The sequence below is a fragment of the Arctopsyche grandis genome, chromosome 5 (genome assembly GCF_051622035.1).
Source record: "Arctopsyche grandis isolate Sample6627 chromosome 5, ASM5162203v2, whole genome shotgun sequence".
NCBI classification, from domain to species: Eukaryota; Metazoa; Arthropoda; class Insecta; order Trichoptera; family Hydropsychidae; genus Arctopsyche; species Arctopsyche grandis.
Genome location: NC_135359.1, coordinates 7,665,000 through 7,687,827, shown reverse-complemented (window position 1 = coordinate 7,687,827; position 22,828 = coordinate 7,665,000). Strand labels below are relative to the sequence as shown.

At 31.0% G+C, this 22,828-nt stretch overlaps 3 protein-coding genes across 4 annotated transcripts in view; all 3 read right to left on the bottom strand.

The window, feature by feature from the left end:
• Positions 1–8,159: 8,159 nt before the first annotated feature.
• Osi1 (Osiris 1) lies at positions 8,160–12,008 on the bottom strand. Its single transcript, XM_077431565.1, has 2 exons — positions 11,528–12,008; positions 8,160–8,632 (listed from the first exon to the last, which is right to left on the bottom strand). Exons 1-2 carry the CDS (start codon positions 12,006–12,008, stop codon positions 8,160–8,162), a joined length of 954 nt encoding a protein of 317 aa, XP_077287691.1.
• A 2,831-nt stretch (positions 12,009–14,839) lies between these two features.
• Positions 14,840–16,499, bottom strand: LOC143911882 (protein SHQ1 homolog). The gene has a single exon (XM_077430970.1). The coding sequence runs from the start codon at positions 16,382–16,384 to the stop codon at positions 14,945–14,947; it is 1,440 nt and encodes a 479-aa protein (XP_077287096.1). The 5' UTR covers positions 16,385–16,499; the 3' UTR covers positions 14,840–14,944.
• A 1,673-nt stretch (positions 16,500–18,172) lies between these two features.
• Positions 18,173–22,828, bottom strand: part of LOC143912233 (uncharacterized) — a 32,433-nt gene continuing 27,777 nt past the window's right edge. For both annotated transcript variants that reach the window (XM_077431501.1, XM_077431502.1), the window contains exon 17: positions 18,173–21,309. In XM_077431501.1, the coding sequence (XP_077287627.1) occupies positions 18,327–21,309 (2,983 nt within the window). In that variant the 3' untranslated portion in view covers positions 18,173–18,326. The remainder of the gene's footprint in view (positions 21,310–22,828) is intronic.

Here is a 22,828-nt window from a genome sequence, read left to right as displayed (position 1 = left end):
TCGAACTTTCACATTCGCCCAAATCTGACCGTTTCCAATTCCACTTGATTACGTTTAAAAACAATCCTCATTCCGAAGCAGATCTCAACCCATCAATATCACTGAAAGTGTTTCAAATCTACTAATTCGACTAGATTAGATCGCTGAAAAACGAAAAGTTCACATGGAACTCGAGAGAGTGTTGCGAATGGAAGAATAGTCGACCTTGTGACTTTGGCCTAATTGTGTAACTTGTAGTGGCAATTTATTAAAAAAAAATCACGTACTCGTTAATTTTCGCTGTATGTGATTTGACACTGTTAAAGATGTCAATCTTCATTTTAAATGGCATAATTTATTTCAAAAGTTTCCTCTTCATTTTTTTCAACCAACATAACAAACACTCTTGGTGAAGTAACTCGTAAAAGAGACACTCAAATATATGGCTTGTTAAGATGAAGAAGGTGTTGTGTTCTAATGACAACTATGAAGTCTATAAAAATGTATATAATATTGATGTTAAAGATCAAAACATGAACTTACATTTCATAACTAATACTGAGTTGAATTACATTTTAATGTGTTGCATAATGGTCAATTTGTAGAAAGCGTTCTTAATTTTGGTCCCAAAGTTAATGTCAATTGTTGGAAGAAGTTACAGTTTTCGTTCCATAAATCACGATGGTCTCTTGTCACATTGGACTTTAAAATAGACGAAAAAAGAAAGTAGAACTCATTCCATTCATCCAATCTACAATCCTAACTGTTTCTTGTATAATATAATAATGCATATGTATGTATAATACTAATATACGAGTTTTTGGACGCACTTGAGTGTCATCCGAAATGCGTCATTTGATTTGCCTACTTTTGGTATGTCGATTTGAATGGAGAATGTATGTAAACAATGAGTTATTGGATAGAAAATGGAACGATTTTTAATAACGTTTCTATTTCAAGTTAAATGAAATTTTATCTCAATATATCAAATCGTTGATACAAAATATATTTACATTCGATTTCCATTATGAATTTCACATTTGTGGTTTTCATCGTCTAACAGTTTTTATGTTATACATAAATATACTCTTGACGTATAGTATTTTCTTACTTGTATAAATAAACTAAGTACGTAATTACATAAAAATGCGCTGCATGTGAAAACTTTGGGTTAGAAACTATTAGAAAAAGTCTAAATAATTTTTTTTAACATCCAAAGGACTATCACCGTTCGTTATAATATGTAATAGTTGGCAAGCACTGATTATGTATGCATGTCAATAAAGTTTCAATTATGTTGATGGTATTATTGAAATATTTTATCATATATACATATTTTTATTTTATTAAAGAATCATAATGAGAAATTCATAAATTTGAATGCGAGCTTCATGGAAATATTTATTTGTAAAATTAATTAAAACAATCAAACATTTCATCTAAATTGATGGTGCAATATATTGGCGTAATATTTTCGTAATATTTATATCCTTTTTAAACTAAGATATGCGCATTATGCAATTAAATTGATAAGAATCACATCTATTATCATTTCATTTAAAAGTAATATTATCATTTTTGTATAATATGTTTACTTGAGGTGTGCGTGCATTCGCACGGCACATTTCAGGTATTATTTCCTAACGTATGCGCGCTTTATGTGTTCATACGTTGTTGTTTATTTTGTACTTGGTTATGTACAGTGTGGTTTTTTTATTAGAACAGTGATGTGCGGTTGTTCTTGTGCGATATTCATGTACAACCGTCTCGTTCTCCGACGAAATAGGTCTCTTAGACTGTATTCGTTGGGGGGGGTGGTGGCCTCATGTTGAGGGCTTTAAGGGTCAAATTCCTTGGCCTTTATAGTGGGCCTAGATTTTATTAAAGAATCATAATGAGAAATTCATAAATTTGAATGCGAGCTTCATGGAAATATTTATTTGTAAAATTAATTAAAAAAAAAAACAAACATTTCATCTAAATTGATGGTGCAATTTATTAGCGTAATATTTTCGTAATATTTATATCCTTTTTAAACTAAGATATGCGCATTATGCAATTAAATTGATAAGAATCACATCTATTATCATTTCATTTAAAAGTAATATTATCATTTTTGTATAATTTGGCTTTCTTTTACTAGAATTTCATTTAATAGCAGGATACAATTATCAAATTATATATTTAACCGATTATTCAATTGAACTGTAATAATCAACTCCTGATTAGCATCAAAAGGAAATCAGGAAACTAAATATATAATATAAAAGTATGTAGTTTCTATCAACCGAAAAGTATCAAAATTATATAATATATAAAATATATATAAAATAATTATATAAAAGAAACATACGTTTCAGCCCTTCATTACACTAATATAAATAATCAAGAATACATAGAAATTATTAGAATATGACATACAAAATAATTAGAATTAGTAAACTCAATAAAATTAACAATTAATCTAATCCATTATCACCAACTTTCAACCAATAAATCCTCAGCGCATGTTTGCTAATTAAACAGTAATATAAAACCACAGTCAGTATTAAACGGAGAAATGCACTTAAACAATGATTAATTCACAATAATCCGGGTTATTAGTCAATAGTGGAGCATTGAGGTTATCCAAGATTCTTGCAATACCTGTCTTCTAGTTCAATATAGTTTTAAGATTATCATCTAACCACTGATATTATGTATTAGCATATTCATATTTGGCCGGATGCGGCACGGATTTGATTCAGCTTTGATGAAGACGAGATGGGATACATTTTTAGTTGATGGTCAATGTTAAATTGTGTACTTACCAATGACAGGAACGGCAATGAAAACAGCTGGCGAGCGCGAGCAACACTCGATGACTGTTGAAGAGAAAGCGTTCAACACTAGACTCCGGTGGGGGATCGTTCGCCGACTTTTGGCAGAACCTTGTCTTCTTTCAGAGCTTCTCCAACTGATTCATGAATCAGGGTTAATCAACTTTAAATTTTAGAACACCTAATTCTTACTGCCGTCTTCTCAATTCATATATTTCAGCTCACACTATGTACATATGTGGATAATCTATTTGAAAATATTGACTGTTGACAATTGACATAGTTTCAATATGGATATAGAATAACTTCTTTTAATTCAGATTTTCATCTTTATTTTACTTCTAATCAAAAATGTATATGTTTTTGTAACATATTTTAATAATGCTACATTTAAATTTAAATTAAATAATTTTTCTTTTAATAATCTATTGTTTTGTTTGAATACATAAATCAAATATAATTGAATTAATACCTACATATATGCGATAATTCTTAATGGTTTTTCTTAAAATAATTATGTTTTTTTATCAATTTATGTAATTTAATAAACTGTTAATTTTCCAAACAAAATAAATAAATAAATAAAAATATTTTCAATGGTAATTTTAGTCATCATACATATATATAATAGCGCTATTCTGTGTGTTTGCTGCGATAACGCTCGCCGTAGTATAATAGTTGTTTCGATTCGACATATGTTCGTCACAGTCAAAACACTGCCAATAAAATGTACGAATATAACGAATCAAGAAAATACCTGTATATATGTATGTATGTACATACGGGTTTGGTGCAAGCGCTCGACAATCACCAGACAGATAAACTGGATGGCAGCTTTAAACGCAATTCTCGTCTTCTCGAATGATAGATGGCACATCGGATGACGAGTAACCTTTCGATGTGCACAGATGCAATTATTGAAAAATTGAATTGAATTTTTTTATGGAAAAAATCTCTTTACAGGCGTGTGCTTTATTTAGGTGTTTTACTTTACTACTTTTAGCCACGATAAAAAAATTCAAATACAGGAATCTAATTTGGCATTATTATGTTTTTTTTTATAATTCCTATTTTATATTAAACCAAGGCAAAATTAACGTCAAAAAGTTTTTTTTTTCGTGAGTTCTAGTTAAATGTCTATACCTATCTTACGTAGGGACAGTTCTGGGTCACATGAATAATTATTGCTCTCGCATCCTTGTTAGACACAAAAAACTTCAACTTCAATAGAACCCCTCCATAATTTAAGCACACACATACCTACGTGGAGTGGAGTTGGGCGTGGGAATCTGAAAGACCCAACTTAACACCTAGGTGGGCCCTAGAGGCGGCTTTGCGGTAGCCAAGCCCACTCCGCCTGGAGACATTACCATTTAAACACTTAAAAATGTATACATATATTATATTATATCTATAAATAATTTTAATCAAATTTTGCTTACACTACTGCATTTAATCCAAATCGAAACCATGAATCTCTTTAGTTTTCTTCACATTAAGATTACCAGTGATAGACCCGATGAAAATTTCATAGGGTATATTATAAGTAAAAACTACCTACCTGCCTTCATAAACAATATAAAACACCAATAGAAAAATTAATTTTCAGTAGATGGCACTAAATATATATATATATATATATATATATATATATATATATATATATATATATATATATATATATATATATATATATATATATATATATATATATATATATATATATATATATATTTATATATATATATATATAAATATATATATATATATATATATATATATATATATATATATATATATATATATATATATATATATTATAGGGCTTTTTTCTTGATTTTACCATCCAAACCTTACATAGTTACATACATAAAAAGTCTCTTTCGAAATTGGTGGCACGACAAATCAGCGCAAACCAACTCAGCGAGACAACTCAGCAATTAATTTCATAAATGTGAATAAATTTATTTGACACTCTTTGTGCCTTTGTGCCCGGTTTAGAAACCCTGCTTAAAAAAAAGTTTTGCTGCCTTAGTTGAGAAACCCTGCTTGCGTAATATTTCAAGGCACAAAGAGTATCAAATAAATTTATTCGCATTTATGAAATTTTCATGTAGATATGACCGACAATTTCAATACAGTAATTATTTTTGAAAACGCATTTGAAACTTATTGAAAAAATTGATTTTGCGCTGAATAGTCCATGCGCTGAATTGTCATCCGCTGAGTTGTCTGCGCTAAAAAGGTAGATTTATTTTATTTTATTTTAAAGAGACTTTTTATGTAAATTGTCGTTGCGCTGAGTTGTCTGCGCTGAAAGGTCGGCGCTAAGTTGGTTTGCGCTGATTTGTCGTGCCACCAATTTCGAAAGAGACTTTTTATGTAGATTTATTTTATTTTATTTCAAAGAGACTTTTTATGTAAATTGTCGTTGCGCTGAGTTGTCTGCGCCGAAAGGTCGGCGCTAAGTTGGTTTGCGCTGAGATGTCGGTGCGCCAAAAAGTCTCTTTCGAAATTATATATTAGATAGAAATATTGGTTTGGTGGTAGAGTGATTTTCTCCAAGGTTTTATAGGATTTCGTCAAAAAAAAATTGAATTTCATTTATATTGTACAACAACATATAAAAAATAATTACTTTTTAATACTTGTGCAAGCTTATAAAATCAAATTTAAATTATAGTAATATAAAATAGAAGATAATACTTTTAACATTTCGTTACCTTACTTTGAAAAGGTTCTAACTAACAGTTAGAAAGGGTAAAGTTATAACCCTTCCAAAATAAGGTAACTAAAAATGCTATATTCTCAAATTCCGGAAATTGTTTTTATAAATATAAACCTCAATAAGTAAAAATACAAATGATTCGAAACCTCTGGCATAAGCTGTCGCAGCAAATCCGTTGTAATGACAGCGTGCAAGTTAATCGTGTACCTTCAGTTGTTATCGAATTATCTAACCGCTTAATAGTGCAATATGACCACAACATTTTTTTTTATCTCAATTACATATGTTATACAATAAAATTGGCTTCTGGTAAAAAAATATATATATGAATGAACTTACATTGAAATCGAAATTCATGAGTAAAATACCAAAAAACACTATCAATTGACACTAAATTGAACTCTCGAATTTTGATCAGCACTTTCAAATGACAACTGACTTCCTTAAAAAAATTTAAAAACTAAAATGAAATTTATAAATTCAGTACTATTTATGCATTTTCTCTGAACGTGGGGCGATACAATGATTGATTTGAATAATGATATAAAAATTACACGTTAGGATTGTTAAAATTCAAGTGACACAAATATAGTGCGTACTTAAATATTTAAATTGCTAACATTAGTGAGTTACTAGGCCGACCTTATTTGTTGTCAAAAACAACAGTTAAGCCATCACATAGACGAGTGCGTATTCCCAACTCATTAAATATGATAATGATAGTTTATACTAAACGATCAATCCATGCCGTTTTTAAAATCTGTGCTAATGCTAAGTTTTAAAGACTTATGTAATTGGCATGGGTGGGTCCATTGGCTATGCCGCCTCTGCCAAATATTCTTAAATAAATAAAATATGCATAATTGATTGATCACACCTAAGCCAGTGTGCTAAAATATAGCTTTGCATAATAGTGAATAGATTTATTAGAAATTTTAGTATGCTGTTTAGATATGTAATAACTTTATTTTTTTTTTTTTTTTTTTTGTGAAGTCTTTATATTAAATCTACCTCATAAAAATATATGAATATGTATTCAAGATTATTGAAAATAATATTTAGTGTTATATTTGTCATATGTATTTAAATTTAAAATACTATATGTATATGTATATATGTCAAGATGCTACACAAAGTCCAATGCACTCAAAGAAAAATGGAACGCTAGGTATAACGAAGAAAAAAAAAAAGCGGAATACGTGCGTTTTTAAGAATGACAAGGGACATAGTGGATAGAGTAAAGAGATTAAAATGACAATGGGCGGGCAACGCCCACGTAGCTTAAAGATTGGACGAGAGGTGGACAAAAGAAGTGCTAGAATGGTACCCGAGAGAATACAAAAGGTTAAAGGAAGACCGCAAGGAAGATGGGTAGATGAAATTAGGAAAATGTGTGGGGTGAGATGGATGAGATTTGCGCAAAACAGAGATGAGATGAAGTGTGTTGGAGAGGCCTTCATCCAGCAGTGGATGGTGGCTGGCTGTATTTGAGAATATAGCTTTTTTAGTGGAGTCAGTGATTTTATTATATACATATGTTAAATGTATTAACTTATATTTCATATTGATGATGATATATGTATTATGTAAATACATTTTATATGCACCTATTTGAATAGATTTTTAATCAATCCGCGAATCAAATATATGACTTATATAAATAATAAATAATTTAAAACGGTGAAAATTACAATTTGTTAATGCATATTTTCTACATTGATAGCACTATTCGACAAATGACGACTTTTTTTTTGGTTCAGAGACGAGATATGACATTCCTTATAGATCCCACTGAACACGAATCTGGTAATAAAAATGTTGATTGGCTCGTGTGACCAGAACACTATCCCAATAAACATGTTTCAATAGAAAATACTCAATATAAAATAGTATTAACAGTGGTAAAAAATCCCAAGTGAAAATACGTACTTTTGACTTTTGATTTGAACTGGATGACTACTCAGAGAGATTTGAAAGCTGAAAAGTACAACAAATGAATGATAAAATACCCGACTATAGATTACAATAACCATTTTGAACAGAAAATTGACAAATTTTGAGACATCGACCGAACAACACCAAGATATACATAGAAAAATCGCGAGATTTTGAAAATAACATATATCTCCGAATCTCGAGCCAATCAACATGTTTTATTACCAGATTCGTATTTACTGGGCATAGATCTATAAGAAAAGTCATATCTCGTCTCTGAACCATTTTTCGTGTCGAACATTATAGTTAGCTTAACTATAAAACCATCTCAAATTATATTTCTGTTGTCATGTAAAATCTTTTTGTTTTTAATAATCAATTATAACAAAACAAAATATTTTATTTATATTCAAAATACATACATATTTTCAACATCAAATTGAAGTAGAATTTCCTAACATATTGTAAATAAATGCTAATTGAACACAAATCAATACATCAACTCTCTATTTGCGAGACCAACAAAGACCGTTCAATATCACAAAATATCTCTCGGAACATCACCAGTTTACATTAATTCAAACTTAATTAGCTAATAATAAAATTGATTAGCATTGCTATGTATATAATTTATATTGTACTTGAATTTTATAATAAATAATTAATAATACTTGTTTAGATCTACACATTTAATTAGTCTACATGCGTGCTGCCCCACTATTGGGATACGGTATATTTGGATTTGAAGGCACACCATATGATGATGAAACATCATTCACAGTCTTATAATTTTCTTGTTTGTTATTGTACAATTCTTTATAGGCTCCATAAGCCCTACTTGCACCCCAATCTTTGGAGTGTGCCCCATTAGCAACACCATAGCCTGCATATCCACCATAACTGGCATAGTCTGAGGCCACTTCGCCAGCACTCCATTGATTGTGGGCTGGAGCTTGGGGTACTTTGCAAACTTTCAAAGTTGATAAAATCGTTGGCAGGAACAATGCAGCCAGAATCAGTAGTTTTTTAACAAACAACACAGTTAGAAGTATGGGAACTAATAACAGTTTTACTTTGAATAGTGAAAACAGCGATAGTAAAGGCAGCAGAATTGCCAACTTTTTTTTCTTGCCCCTGGCTTCTGGGTCTAGTTCGGACGATCGACCAACATCTGTAAATAGAATTATATTAAATTAAGCTATGAATATTGTTTTATATTTACCAATGAGTTCAATTTTATACATACATATGATAGGATGTAAATATTTTTAAGCTAAAAAATATATTTGAAAGAGTCTTACAGATCAACTCCAAAATGAAAGAAGTGGTGTTCCAGAATTAAACCCCGAAAATCACGTTACAAAATTGGAGAAAGATATAGGTTTTTCATTTGAAGTTGACCCTTTTTCATTTAAAGTTGACCCTTATTCAATTGAAATTGACCCTTTTTAATTTCAAATTAAACCTTTTACATTTCAAATAGACCCCTTTTCAATGTCAAATGAAAAAGGTTTAATTTGAAATGAAAAAATTTGGAATGAAAAACCTGTATGACCTGTGATCGCATGGCTAACACCCAAATTTTGATTTTTTGGGTAGCAGAAAAATGAGAAGACATTCCTATTATAAATATTATATAAGAATTCAATGAAAAAAATCAAGTACTCGATCATTATTCGAATCGAAAATTGAAAAATAATTAAAGTCGAACATTGAAATATGTATATAATTGGATTGTGGCTGCAAACAATCAAATTTTTTTATTCAATTTAAGATAAGTTAGTATGAGTACATGTACACATATACATTTTTTAATTGAATAAAATATGTGGTTAGAAAGCCTAATGTTTCGTGATGCTATGCCTTTTATTTCTTAATTGTAATTAATTTTATATTAGGTCGAAAATAAGTCGTGCTCAAAACCTTCTATCGTCTTTTTACAATTAGACCTATCATCAGGTGAAAATTTCTAGAGCAAAATTGTTAGCCATTTTTTTTATCCCCGAAATCCGTGCGTGTGCGCGACATACATTAATCAACAATAAAAGAACTATTTACATCTTAAAAATACAAGCAAATCAACAATGATACATATATATTTATTTGGAAAAAAAAATCAATGTATGTATGATATATTTTCTTACATTTCTGAATATTGTTAGAAATTATGTATTTTATATATGAAATTATCATGTTGACTGATAATTGAATAATAATACGAAACGACGATGGATTGAAAGTATTCAACCGCAATTTTTATATTTGCTTTTTTGCAGTCCATTGCAGTAGTTTGTTTTTTTGATTGCGTGTCACACGCACCATTAAGCGTACGAAAAATAGGCTAGAAATCAATTCGTTCATCTTCCAAATCGAAGCTAATATCGGTTGTGGATATTTTCTTGTACTATGTGATTGCGGTTTCCATTCAGGAAATAAACATTTATACAACTTGACACTGTTGGACGACAAAACCGCATCTAGATCAAACGGAAAACTTTAAAAGACAACTGGTATTCGAGAGAAGCGCTTCTATTTGATATAATATTCGCGCTATCAATTACTTGCATTCTTGCGAAGTATGTGGGATTGTCGTCGTCTTGAATGGTGTTCATTATAATTTAAAATCATATTTATCAAATTTGGTCTACATTTCGCTGTATTGTCGTATTCAGATTTACATTCACTTTCCGCATTAATATATCACACTAAAATCATTTACATAGCATTAATGAAAATGAAATTAATTGCGGTGAAAGCCGTTTTTAGTGCTCGTACTGAGATTTTCGGTAATTTTTACAAACCTCCTTTACGTTTCACTTACTATTACAATTAAGACGACTTTTTTATATTTCTTATCTCTTATTATGTTGTAAATATTTCAAAGAATTAAGGCAACTATTTTTTTTTATCTATTTTAATACGGTTATAAGATGATCTTTTAAAACTTCAGAGAAGACCATTTCCTTTAGATAAAAAATCGTTAGAAAAATCATGAAACAATTTTCAATTGGGAAAATCGCTTAAAATGGTTTAATTTCCTGAATATAAAATCCCAATCAAAAATGAATAAAATTCAAATTAAAATTGATTATAACTCCTCAATAATTATAAACTGAAGCAACTAAGAAGTAAACGTATAATAAAAAGAAGAAATTTTGGATTATTAACAGAATAGTACAAAATTAAAGTAAAGACATTACTTAAATAACACTAAGCAACAAAAAATCATGTTTTTGAGTTACCAGAGCGGAGACTAACCAATCTTTACTAAGTTTGACCTACTGAATTCGAATATGATATTGATTTTTGTTGGTGGGTGATCGTTTACGAGATATGAGCGTTTAAAAAAATCCGCGATTTTTACAGTTTTTTGGCTTTTGCGGTCTTTAACTCAAAATTTAGGATTGTTACGCCCAAAGTGAGTATTGGAATCAATAGTCAGATATTTTTCTTATTAATTGTTATATTTCCCGTATGCGTATAACAGAAGCGTTTGTGCAAGTAAAAAAAATCCATAAAAAAAATATATTTTTGACTTTTAAAATTCGCTAGACAATTAATTAGAAGTATTTTAAAGCAATGAAATATAAAAATTAATAGGAAAAATATCTGACTATTGATTCCAATACTCACTTTGAGCGTAACAATCCTAAATTTTGAGTTAAAGACCGCAAAAGCTAAAAAACTGTAAAAATCACGGATTTTTTTAAACGCTCATATCTCGTAAACTATCACCCACCAACAAAAATCAATATCATATTCGAATTCAGTGGGTCAAACTTAGTAAAGATTGGCTAGTCTCCGCTCTGGTATTTTTTTTTTTGTTGCTTAGTGTAATTGACGATGAGTTTCCTGGATTAAGAAAAAAGTTAAAATAAATGTATGTAAACTAATATATATGTACATATGTAGAAAAGGAAGGAGAATAGTATGTTCTATTACAAAATCTAGAAACTCATTATGAAAAAAAGTAAGAATGTGTAGGTACTTTAAAGGGAGCACAAAATTTACTCAAAAGACTATGTTTGACAAATTTAACTTTAAGATAAAAATAAACTGTACTCACCATTAGTAGAAGGCACATACTCTTGAGGAATGGCAACAGCACCATCAGGTAAACCCACGCTGAGTCCGTAACTCTTCAGGAACAATTCAATCTGCCTCTTTCCAAATTTGACGAACTTCTCAAGCTCGGAGTCCTCCTGCAGCTGCCTGGTCTCTTCGAAAAATGTATTCGTTTCGGGTTTCGCACCCCATTTGGCGTATTCCTTCATGCGAACCAATTTTATAGGCCGATTCGTGAAGGAATCATCTTCTGTATAGTTTTTCGCCGTCCAGGTGTCATCTCCTACTACGGTGGCGATATATCTCAGAGAACGAAACTTAAAACAGGAGTAAGTGTCCTGAGTTTTGTAACAAGAAGCACGAACATCATTCAAATAATCGTCCTGGTAAGCTTCACATAGAATGCACGTCATAGCCAACAAGAAGAACAATATTGAACTGGAGATGTTGACTCTGTGGCAAGAATCTTTTAAGATGAACATTGTCAAAAATCTGAAATGTGATAGATGTAGTAATTTTGGCTCTTTATTATAACTATTTTAAATAAAAGAATGCTTAAAATTTGTAATTTTAGACTGTTTCTGATTTGTTTGTTCAAAGCAAATTTTTCTCACACAATTAATGTTCCACTGTTGTTATATGTAGATCAGTATCACAAAACGAATCGATCAGATGAAATTGATATGTTCGTCGAAGCGGCGCACGTCTCTCACTGAACGACAAGCAGTAAATAATGCGATCTGATTTTAAGTGTTCCCTTATATAGTGACATTGAAAATCGTTCGTTTTGCTATAACAGTTGTATAGTGAAATCACATCTCACGCACATCCAATTTGCACGGCGAGATTGATTTTCGTCCTACGGATCTGGTTTCTGTCAAGAAAATCATGTATTCAGATCGGTTTTCCAGAGAAATCGGAATTCACTCAGTCAACCACGGCATTTGTCAATTATTACTCTAATGATTCATATTACAATGAATAAACTATAATTTATTATACGTGCTTACAACTTCTGTTGCACTGTTTTTATTATATAGAGTTTAAAATGCGTATACATACCAATAAAAAGCTCATAGAATATTTTTAAAAGATTACACTTACGTTTCATAAACTCAAATGACGTTTTCATAGATGTAAAAAACCTATACAATATTATTTTTAGATCTTCTGAAATATTGCCCTTTTTGATTTTGATTTTTAAATGCTTTTTATTATAACGAAATTATGTTCACAATACATCTTATATCTATTTTAATAGCTACTGATCTACTGATCATTTTCTATTTTACAATTTAATTTAATTTGGTTAGTAATCATAGTATTATATTATTATAATGTTAATATGTACAGCGTAATAGGAAAAAGAGCTCAAAAACCTATTTACAATCCTTATAAATGCTCATAATACATCTAATACATAATATTAATTAAAAACTCTCTTAAGTCGATGACCTAAAGCAGATTGTGTTTAGGTAATCTGTGTTTATACCTGAAGGGTATAGACATTTTGTTGTAAACACCGAGACTCTTCACAAGTTATTGCCCTTAATATTGTCTTGTTCGTTTGTTTTATTCTCTTTTTATTACCAGGTTTGTATTAGTTTTTTACAACCAAATAGGTTAATTGTTCTTATTATAAACCTGTCTGATATATTTACGCAAACTCGCAATATTACACTTCGACATTCCTTCATACCTTCCACTACTTTGTTTGAGCAAAAAGAATCAAAATTCAACTTATTATTGGATCTATCCTTTTTAACAAATAGATAGGAAGGATAGATCCAAAAGTTTAGAGACATGTCAAAGATTATCCTTCATAAATCTAAAAGGCCTTCAGCTAGATCAGTAGATTTTTGCACCTTTTGATGAGAGACCTTTTTACTTTATATATGTATGTATACAGGGTACTCTCGATTATCCGGGTGTGAATTATCCGTTCTTGAAATATATGTACATATGTATATATTTTTTTAATTTCAACGAAAACGCTTGCATCTTCAAATGAAAAGTCTACTCACAAATACCCATAAATCATTTAAAGAGAGCATCACAATCATGCGTTGCGGAAATGCATCAGGAACTAATAAAATTAAACTTTTAGAAATCGGAAAAACAAAAAGCCTGGATCATTAAGGAGACTGAAATAAAAAATCTTCCAGTTGATTATAACCAAAAAGAAACGTGGGTGGATACAGAGATATTCGATGATTGGTTCAATAGATGGTTTTTAAAAAGTAAAGGCTTGCCACAGAAAACAATATTGTTAATGGATGATGCTGCTTCTCATCCGAATGAATCTGTAACATGTGAATTAAAAATGAAACGACGATCTTATGCCTAATGTTACAAATCCAATTCTAATGCTAATGTCACAAAATCAATTCAATTGATGGACCAAAGTGTAATATCATCAATGTAACGGCTTTACTGTGCCAAATTCTCAAGTCTTGCCGAGGAAGATGATGACTTTATAAATTTCTGGAAAAAAAAATGAGTTTATTGAATGCTTTATACAGAATAGCAAAATCATGGTCGAAAGTAAAACCAATAACACTGGTTCGATGATGTTGAAAAATTATTCCTAATATGGAAATAGATTTATCGGATTGTATCGAAGAGATTGAGGCAATAAAATATATAGATTAATAGAAAATTTGAATTGCTTTGATTATGTTAATCAGGAAAACATCGAGTGGTTTGATTCAAATGATACCAATTTTCAATGTATGAGTAATGCGGATGTTATTTCTATATCAAAAATTGATAGTCCGGATTATCTGTTTTTTTAATTATCCATGTCCGTACTCCCCAGCATTAACCTGGATAATCGAGAGTACACTATATGAATAGATGATTTTTTGATTAGACATTTGTATGTACATATTAAGCTTACGAATATAAAGATAAACCTATTATTCAAAGATCACCTTAGTATTTAAATGTTAGATGAAAAAATGTTGCAAGTAATCTTACTCCATTCATAATATACAACTGATCAGTATGATGCTTTGATATTGTAAAGAAATATGTACGTACAATGTTTATTTCCACAAATAAAATGAGTAAAAGGTGCTTCGAGCACTTTGTGGTTTTGTGTAACGAGGGCACAGTATCGAGTTTTCCCACAATACCTTTTTCCACATATAAAAAAATCTATTTTATTTTTACAGTTATCAAATTTGATCTTCTTTTGATCAATACAACCAATAATATCAATTAAGAACATGTCGTCTGCTACCCAAATAATTCATTTCCACAAACATGTATTAAATATTGTTAATAAGGTGTCAAAACAAAAACATAATTACACGACATTAAACATTTATTCATCACATTTCAATACATATATTTGGAATAAAAATATACAAGTAGATTATATTACATAGATTAAAACGAATATTATTGAGCTGACTTAATCACTTTCATCATCAGAATCCAATTCACTTGAAGTACTGGAAGAGCTGCTAGATGTGGAAACGGATGAAGAATTACTATAATCGTCAGAATCTGCTTCAGAGCCGGTATTTTTATTAATTTCAGATTTAGATATATCGTCTACAAGTTTCATTGAAGCCACTTTCAAAGCAATTGTATTCTCGAGAATTTGAGCTTCTTCTACTTGTACCATTTTCCCCGCATCTTCATACTCTTCCAAATCGAGATTCAACGACGATTTTGATATAGTCATTGTAGAGATATCTTCATATATAGTTTTGTACGCATCTTCGCTACATTTTTGGGAAAAAATTAAGAAGTCTTTCATATACAATTGATTGAGAATATATCGAGCGTCTTGGCTCAAATTGAATAACTGATAAATTTCAATGAGACATTTTACAATATATTTACGGCCAAGTTTGAATATAGTTTCAACATCATTACAAACTTTAGTTGATAGTTTAAAATTACGATAAATCGGATATATTAATGATCTTCTGTAGCATGAAATTAATGTTTCGGTTATACTAGAAAACACTGCAAACCAGCTAAGCGTGCCGGATATTCTGTTAATAGTCCAACTAGATTCAATAGTATTTTCATTGCAGGTAACCCTCTTTTCGAAGCAGTAAGCATATATAATATCAACTAAACTATATGTCACATTGTCAAATTCTTCTTTAGTTAATAAATATTCTTTATTAGGCAAGTCTTTCAAAATTTCCAACTCATCGTCTGTAAATTTGATTTCATTTGAAGAATCAATATCTTCCCATGATGCTTTGTAAGCAAGTATCGGGCTTATCAATTCCTCGTCAAAATAGTCTGCCAAATAGTGATCCGATGAGAATTTTGTATTTTCATATTCTTGCATTAACTTCTTGCGGTCTCCGAACGATATCTCTTCAGGTGTTTTCAGTTCAAATATATTTGGGAATTCGCCGCTCAAATTTCTAAAACTTCCACTCGTCTTATTTGCAAAACCATACGCAAATTGATGATTCGTAAAAGAGATGTCTGCATTGGGCAAGCGAGAAGGCTCGACCGATTCGACAATACCCGATTCTTCGGGTCCACTATTGATTATCTCTATCAGATCACGTGTGACATCTGTCATTTCTTTTGGGGCCAACAAACTCGTAACCATGTCTAGGTCTTTGAAAAATTCTCCCTCGTTCACTTTGTCGAATGTGAATGTGTAGTAGCCACTGTCGCAGTCATATTTGCCGACTGACACGTCGTTTTCTACAATATCTCCGGGCAAATTGAGGCGAAGGTGGTAAGGGGTGGAGGAAAATATGAACTCGTTCTTCTCCACGTACACCTCAGCATCTTCAATATTTGAATATGGGGAATGGATTTTAACTGTCACCGTTTGATCTGTTTGATCCAATTTGAATTTGGGAACCAACATGTTCCTAGATTTATCTTTACACGGCTGGTATTCGGAACGACAACGCAATTACTCTAACCTCAAATAAATGACAGCTCGCGAACATCAACTTTAACACACTTTTACTCGACCATTACTTAGTAAGGCACTATTGACAAATTTTCTTTATCAAAAATATTTTATAAAAACTGAACATCAAAAGAAAATGCTTTATTAAATAACGCTTCTGTACTTAAATTAGATTTTAGTATTGAAAATAGTAAAAATTATTATCAAATACCTTTTTGTTTTATGGAGACGGTCGCCGCTTGGGTTTACAAAACAAAAAAAACCGTCGTATTTGCCTATAAGCATAGAAGTAGAATGCACAGAATCGCTCTCAGCCTCCAAAAATTTTGACACAAAAACTCTGCGCGGCAGAGTTTGTCAGCTGTTTGCTCCAGTGGCGTAGCCAGGATTTTGTCAAGGGGGGGTTTTGACAGGAAAAAAGGCAAGATAATTTATATTTAATTAATATAAAATCACAACATATAAACATAAAGTAAAGCTAACTGCTAACTGAAGTGTATGATGCAATCAACCGATCAATTGCAACAGGAGTGGGATATTTTGCCGCCGACTGCGCTCCGCCAAGGGGGGGGGTCCAGACCCCCCGGACCCCCCCCCCTTCGCTACGCCACTGGTTTGCTCAGTTGTTTCTCTCTTCTCGTCTCTAAGTTATTTCGCCGTTTCTCTCAGCCGTCTCTCTCTCCGATGGCTCGCTTTTAGACGATACTTTTGTTAGCAATGACCATTCTATGCATTCTACTTCTATGCCTATAAGCCTATTCATAGCCTGTTTTTTTTTAGAATCAAATTGTTATCTATCATTCTTTTCGGAATATCTTAAAAAATCTCAACGTACATATGTATGTAGGTGCAACATACGTACTACATATTTTATTTTATTTTACATAGATAAATATATACCAGGAAGGCCTAACAGGTAAACCCCAATGCGCCTTCCTAGACAATTAATTAATTAATTAATTAATCCATAGATATCTATGGATTTAGACTTGTAAATTGTACAAAATTTTTACACATTGTACATAAATCAAATTCAGATATTTGTGACAGCGGGTAGGATGATTTTTGACAATTTCATGGAGGAACCGTTTCAACAATGAAATCAGATAAACTCTGATACGAAACAATCGACTTGGAGCATAAATATCCAAGTCTGACCAACATTATTTAAGATTAGCACGGGATCGAACCTGGTAACCTCTCGGTAACCTGCTAAACATCGAGTCATACTGCTGGCTGTATAAACAGCAATCGGTTAGAAGTTTGTGTCCCTTCAAATACACTATCTTCCATGTATTAAAGAATATTCATTTTGAAGATCGAAGATTCATTGAAATTTCGTGTAAAAGGTCTGACTCAATTTTCCCAACTTTTAAGTTGTTTGTAAAGTGATCAATTGAGAGAACACTAGTCGTTTGTCATTTAAATTGAAATAATATATTGCTGTTTATCAACGATAAATTAATATTGCTATCTATTAATAGTGAATAGGAACACCATTGAAGGTACAAAGATACTCGGTGATGTTATGACGTTACTTTTAACTTAAAAATACAGGTGGTCAACCACTTGAGCATAGTCAATGACACAGCGGTACTCCTATATGCATATATAAAGGTTAAGAGCTTTTCCAATGAATGTTTAAGTGTGATCAGTATTGATTTTTATTTATTTTTGTCACATTTAAAAAAATGGAGATAATGTAATGGGTGAAGCAATTAAAATACATTCAAGTCTTTTCGCAAATATGTATGTTAAAAATATCTATTTGTACACATTTACATATAATAAATACATTATCCTAAATATATTATATACAACTTAAAAACAGCAACAAGGCTTAAAATTTAAAATAGAGAAATATATCACAACGATTTTGGGGAGAAATGTAAAATTAAGTTTTCTTGAGTGATGGCGTTGCTTTAGCATTACTCTTGGAACTCTCAAATTTTTGCTGTAAATTGGCAACATTAGATACTTTAGAATTTATGCTAGATTTTGCATTTATATTGTTAGAAATTTTATTGGACACTTCATCACCCCGTTTGGTGGGAATACTTTTCAACTGTTTTTGCCTATCGACGACACTGTTTGTTTTATTGATATTATTTTCAACAGCATTCGCTTTATTGACATTGAGACTATTGTTTGTGATTTGATTTTTTTGACTAGCTACGTTATTTTGAAGCACTTTTGGTAAACTTGGTCTAGGAGGTGTTGTTTTTTTCTTATCAATAATATATGTGTTCACTGGGGGCGTAGGAGCACTTCTTAATGTAGACTTTGAAGAGTCAAATCCATTTGTTAAAGTTTTCTGCGGATCTTTCTTTGTCAAAATATTAGATGGTTTTTGAAAAGTAGTAACTGACGGTTTGGCACTGGTTTGCAGTGCTGGTTTCAATATTACTCCTTGATCAAAACTAGTACTTTTGGGAGTGTTAGATACACTCGATTGACTACTATTGGTATTGACAATATCCGGAGATTTGTAACTTTGGGCGGATGCACAACTGGACACCAAATCTGGACTATTCATTTCCGCTTTAGGGATAGGTGTCTTGAGAGACGGTTTCACAAAACTTGTGCTTTTAAAAGTTGTTGGAATGTTTAACGAACCATTCTTATTCTTCGGTTGGCCAATATTTATTGACGGTGGAGATATCTTCCTTGGGTTTTTGCTATCAATTTCTTGGGAAATGTTTTGATCTTTTTGGTTGAGAGATGCATTCAAATCGACAGATTTATTCTTATTGTAAATGGCAGCAAAAGGCCCTGCAGCTCTATTTAAAGTTGATACATATGGTACTGTTTCATTTTTCTCTTTTTCTTCAAATTTTGAAAATTTATTTTCTAGTTTATTTGATACAGCTTCCGGTAAGGAAACTTCTTTATTTCCTTTGTCTACTACATTCGGTTTGAATCGTATTAGACCAACTGGAACATTTACAGCAGAGGGACTCAAATAGCCACTACTGGTAGTTGAAGCAGCACTTGACATAGATTTCGCTGTATGTAAATTACTATATTCATTGTCGCTTGGTTTATATTGGGATAGACTATCATAATTACTCAAATTCTCCTCAAAATCATTCTCCGTATCTGAAAAATTTATTCCCATTTCCTTCTCTTTCTTTTTTCTTGCTAACGTAGAAGACGAATATATTGATTCTAAATTTCTATTCTGTATTTCAGAAACTATTTCTCCTAAAAGACCCACATTTTCAGAATTCGAAGCTACTTTCCCCTGCGACATAGAAGCATTAGTTTGCGGGAACGTGTTCACTTTCGATGGTAAGTTTGGTAGGGGTTTATTATTAAATGTTTTATTAGCACTATTAGGCGGAGGACTTTCTTCTATAATAGCATATATATTGTCGGAAGAATTTTCCTCGTTGATATTCGCCAAATGAGTGTGCGTTTCGGATACACAATCATCATATTCAGGCGTTTTAGCATCAAATGCTCTTTTACTATTAAATGTAATTCGTTTTTGATCTTGGAGTAAATTTTTCGTTTTATTCGATTCATCATGATTTAATGGCATGTTAGGCCTGGGAGGAGGTGGTGACGTCGGTCTATTACTTACAGGTATTGATGTTGGTCTCTTTACACCCGATGCCTGCCTCATTGAACCAAATGCTGGTATATTTGGTTTTTGCGGCGATACTGGTCCTCTCATACTTTGCGCACGCATTATAGATTTGTTAGGATCTGAATCTTCAGAATCCGACCCAATCACAACTGCACTACTAGGCAGGTCAATGTCATTCAATGGAATCGGATTGGAAATGGGTAATGTTCTCAATTCATTTTTATCCAAATTTTTAAACGCTTTAATCTGGTTATGTTGATTTTTTGGAAGAGAGTGACTCCTCTCTACAGGATTTCTAGATTTATCCTTATCATTTTTCTCTTGTTTCAAAAATGAAGCAATCCGATTCAGTGTAATGCCGTCTTTAGATTTTTTGGTAGGTTGTTCTTCTTGCAAATTAATAATGGCATTGGTTACAGAATTTGGACTGCTCAAAGGCCTTTTACTTGATTCAGCAGGAATAGTTGGAGCCGCTCTTAGTGGAACGACATTTGTTATAGTGCCGCCACTATTCTTTAATGGTGATATAAGTTCCTTTGCTGTGCAGGTTGAAGCTTCTAAAATTGGATTAGAAATGACTGGACGTGTGTTTGTTGCAACAGGATTCGCCGGAGGCAATGCTGGAACCATTGAAGCAGTGTTCGAGCTTTCGACGCCTGCTACGATTGATTTATTTTTATCAGAAGCACCAAACTTGTTTATAGTAGCGGTCACTTTGTTTGTATTTGGATTATGTAAATTTGATTTATTACTAGTTGGCATTTTTATAGATATAGAAGGCACACTAGGTATAGGGGGTGCTGATCTCTGTGGCAATTTATGGACAGGAGAACGTGGAATGGTTGAAACATTCGTGGAATTCCCTGAATTACTGTTGCCAATATTCGGTTGATCAGAGTTCTTGGAATTTAATGCACTAACAACACTTCTCACATTATTTTGATTGGATTTGTCTGATTTTGCCGAAAAGCTAGATACAGACTTGTTCGTGTTTTCATTTTCAATGCCGAAATTTTGATTGGAAACTCCAAATTGTTTTTCTTGTTTCTGGAGAGGGGTCAAAGAAAATCCTTTGAAATTTCCGAAAAAATTGATATGCTGTGATTGTTCGTTCAATTGAGAATTATGAGTCGGTAGAAGGCTGGAATTCATGTCATCTGGAGAAAGATGTGGTGTAGTGGGCGATACGGTAGTTGGAATGGAGTTTGAAGGACTACATAATTCAAGGCAACTGGCTCCACGAGATGTACGACGTTGTAGATTGCCTTTGTTTGAAGATTTCAACCTATAAAAAAGGAAAATTATGTAATTTAAGTAGTTTTATAGAGTAGTAAAAGTAATAGACTCTTACCGGCAGAATTCAGATTAAATGCTCAAGGCATATGAAAGTCCAATACTATACAACTTTTGTGACAATACAATTTGTAAATACAAAGATTATATTACATTTTACTATATTTAAAATTTTAATAAAAATCTAAAAATAATTTTTAATTTACTTATAAATATAAACACTACTGTATTGGAGATTTTTACTTTGAAATATTATGAGACAAATTAATTATATTCATTAATTCTATTAAATTTTCGAGAAATAATCATTCTTTTATATAATATTTCCATAATATGAAAATAAAAAAATAAAAATTAACTAAACTTAATCATTTTTGAAACATGCAAAATTCAACATTACAGAAAAAAAAAAAAAAAAAATATATATATATATATATATATATATATATATATATATATATATATATATATATATATATATATAAACATTTATTATAAATCCAAAAATAAAAACATAACATGCAATAGAATACAATTATTTAACAGCCAAAATATAATATTCAAATTTACAAAGCACTGTGCATACAGAGTGAAAACTAAAATCACAATTTAAAAGTATTAAAAGAAAAGAAGAAGAAAAACACAAATATAATATATGTAGGTATATTAGTAAACCAATAATTGAAATATTAAAAAAGCAAAGTAAAAAAATAAGATATTACATGCATTTTGAGTGCAAATTGTGAACAACCAACACCAATTTTCTAACTACACAAAAAATACATTATAACATATTCAGAAACGAAGAACAAGATTTCTATATCATATTTTTAAATTACATGGCACTATGTATATAATTTGTACACATATTTGAATGACCATTTATCAGGACCCTTCATAAACACAGTTTTATCAAATATTTATATTCCCCATTTCTGAATTAGCCCCATCTCAAATTAGTTCACAGAAATGAAATATTTTCACTTTGAAAGAAAACTGTTTCAAATTGAAAATCGTTGTATTCATTGAATCAAAAGTTATTATTTTAAAATAATTTCTTTCATAGTGAAAAAACCTTAAATTGATATGATAAAAATGAATGTTAGAAAAATAAATTAAATTATTTAATACATATAATTAAAAGAAATCATAGTCTACAGTTAACTACAAAATAATACTATAAATCAAACCTTTGGAAACATAGGATTGATTTTAATATTGGTTTTAACATATACTCTATTTTGAGGATTATTTTTATCAGCATTCATAAACAATTGATCTCTTAATGCTCTTACAGATACAGGATTTTGTGGAATATCATCAGTGTCATCGTCAAAAGATTCAGAGCTCGAACAAAATGTTGAAGAAGGAGATAAAATATTATCTTTTGACTTTACTAAGGAAGTATTAAGTACAAGATGTTTTATGTTTGCATTCGAAATTTTATTGCCATGAACAGGGATTTTCACTGTATCAGGAGGATTAATTAACAAATCTTTTTTTTGCAGCTG

Bases quoted from the DNA above. Each gene is read 5' to 3' on its own strand.
- Osi1 (XM_077431565.1), bottom strand. From the start codon at position 12,008: ATGTTCATCTTAAAAGATTCTTGCCACAGAGTCAACATCTCCAGTTCA. The intron at 8,633-11,527 runs GTGAGTACAGTT...TTCTATTTACAG, and splicing joins GTATGTGCCTTCTACTAATG to ATGTTGGTCGATCGTCCGAA.
- LOC143911882 (XM_077430970.1), bottom strand. From the start codon at position 16,384: ATGTTGGTTCCCAAATTCAAATTGGATCAAACAGATCAAACGGTGACA.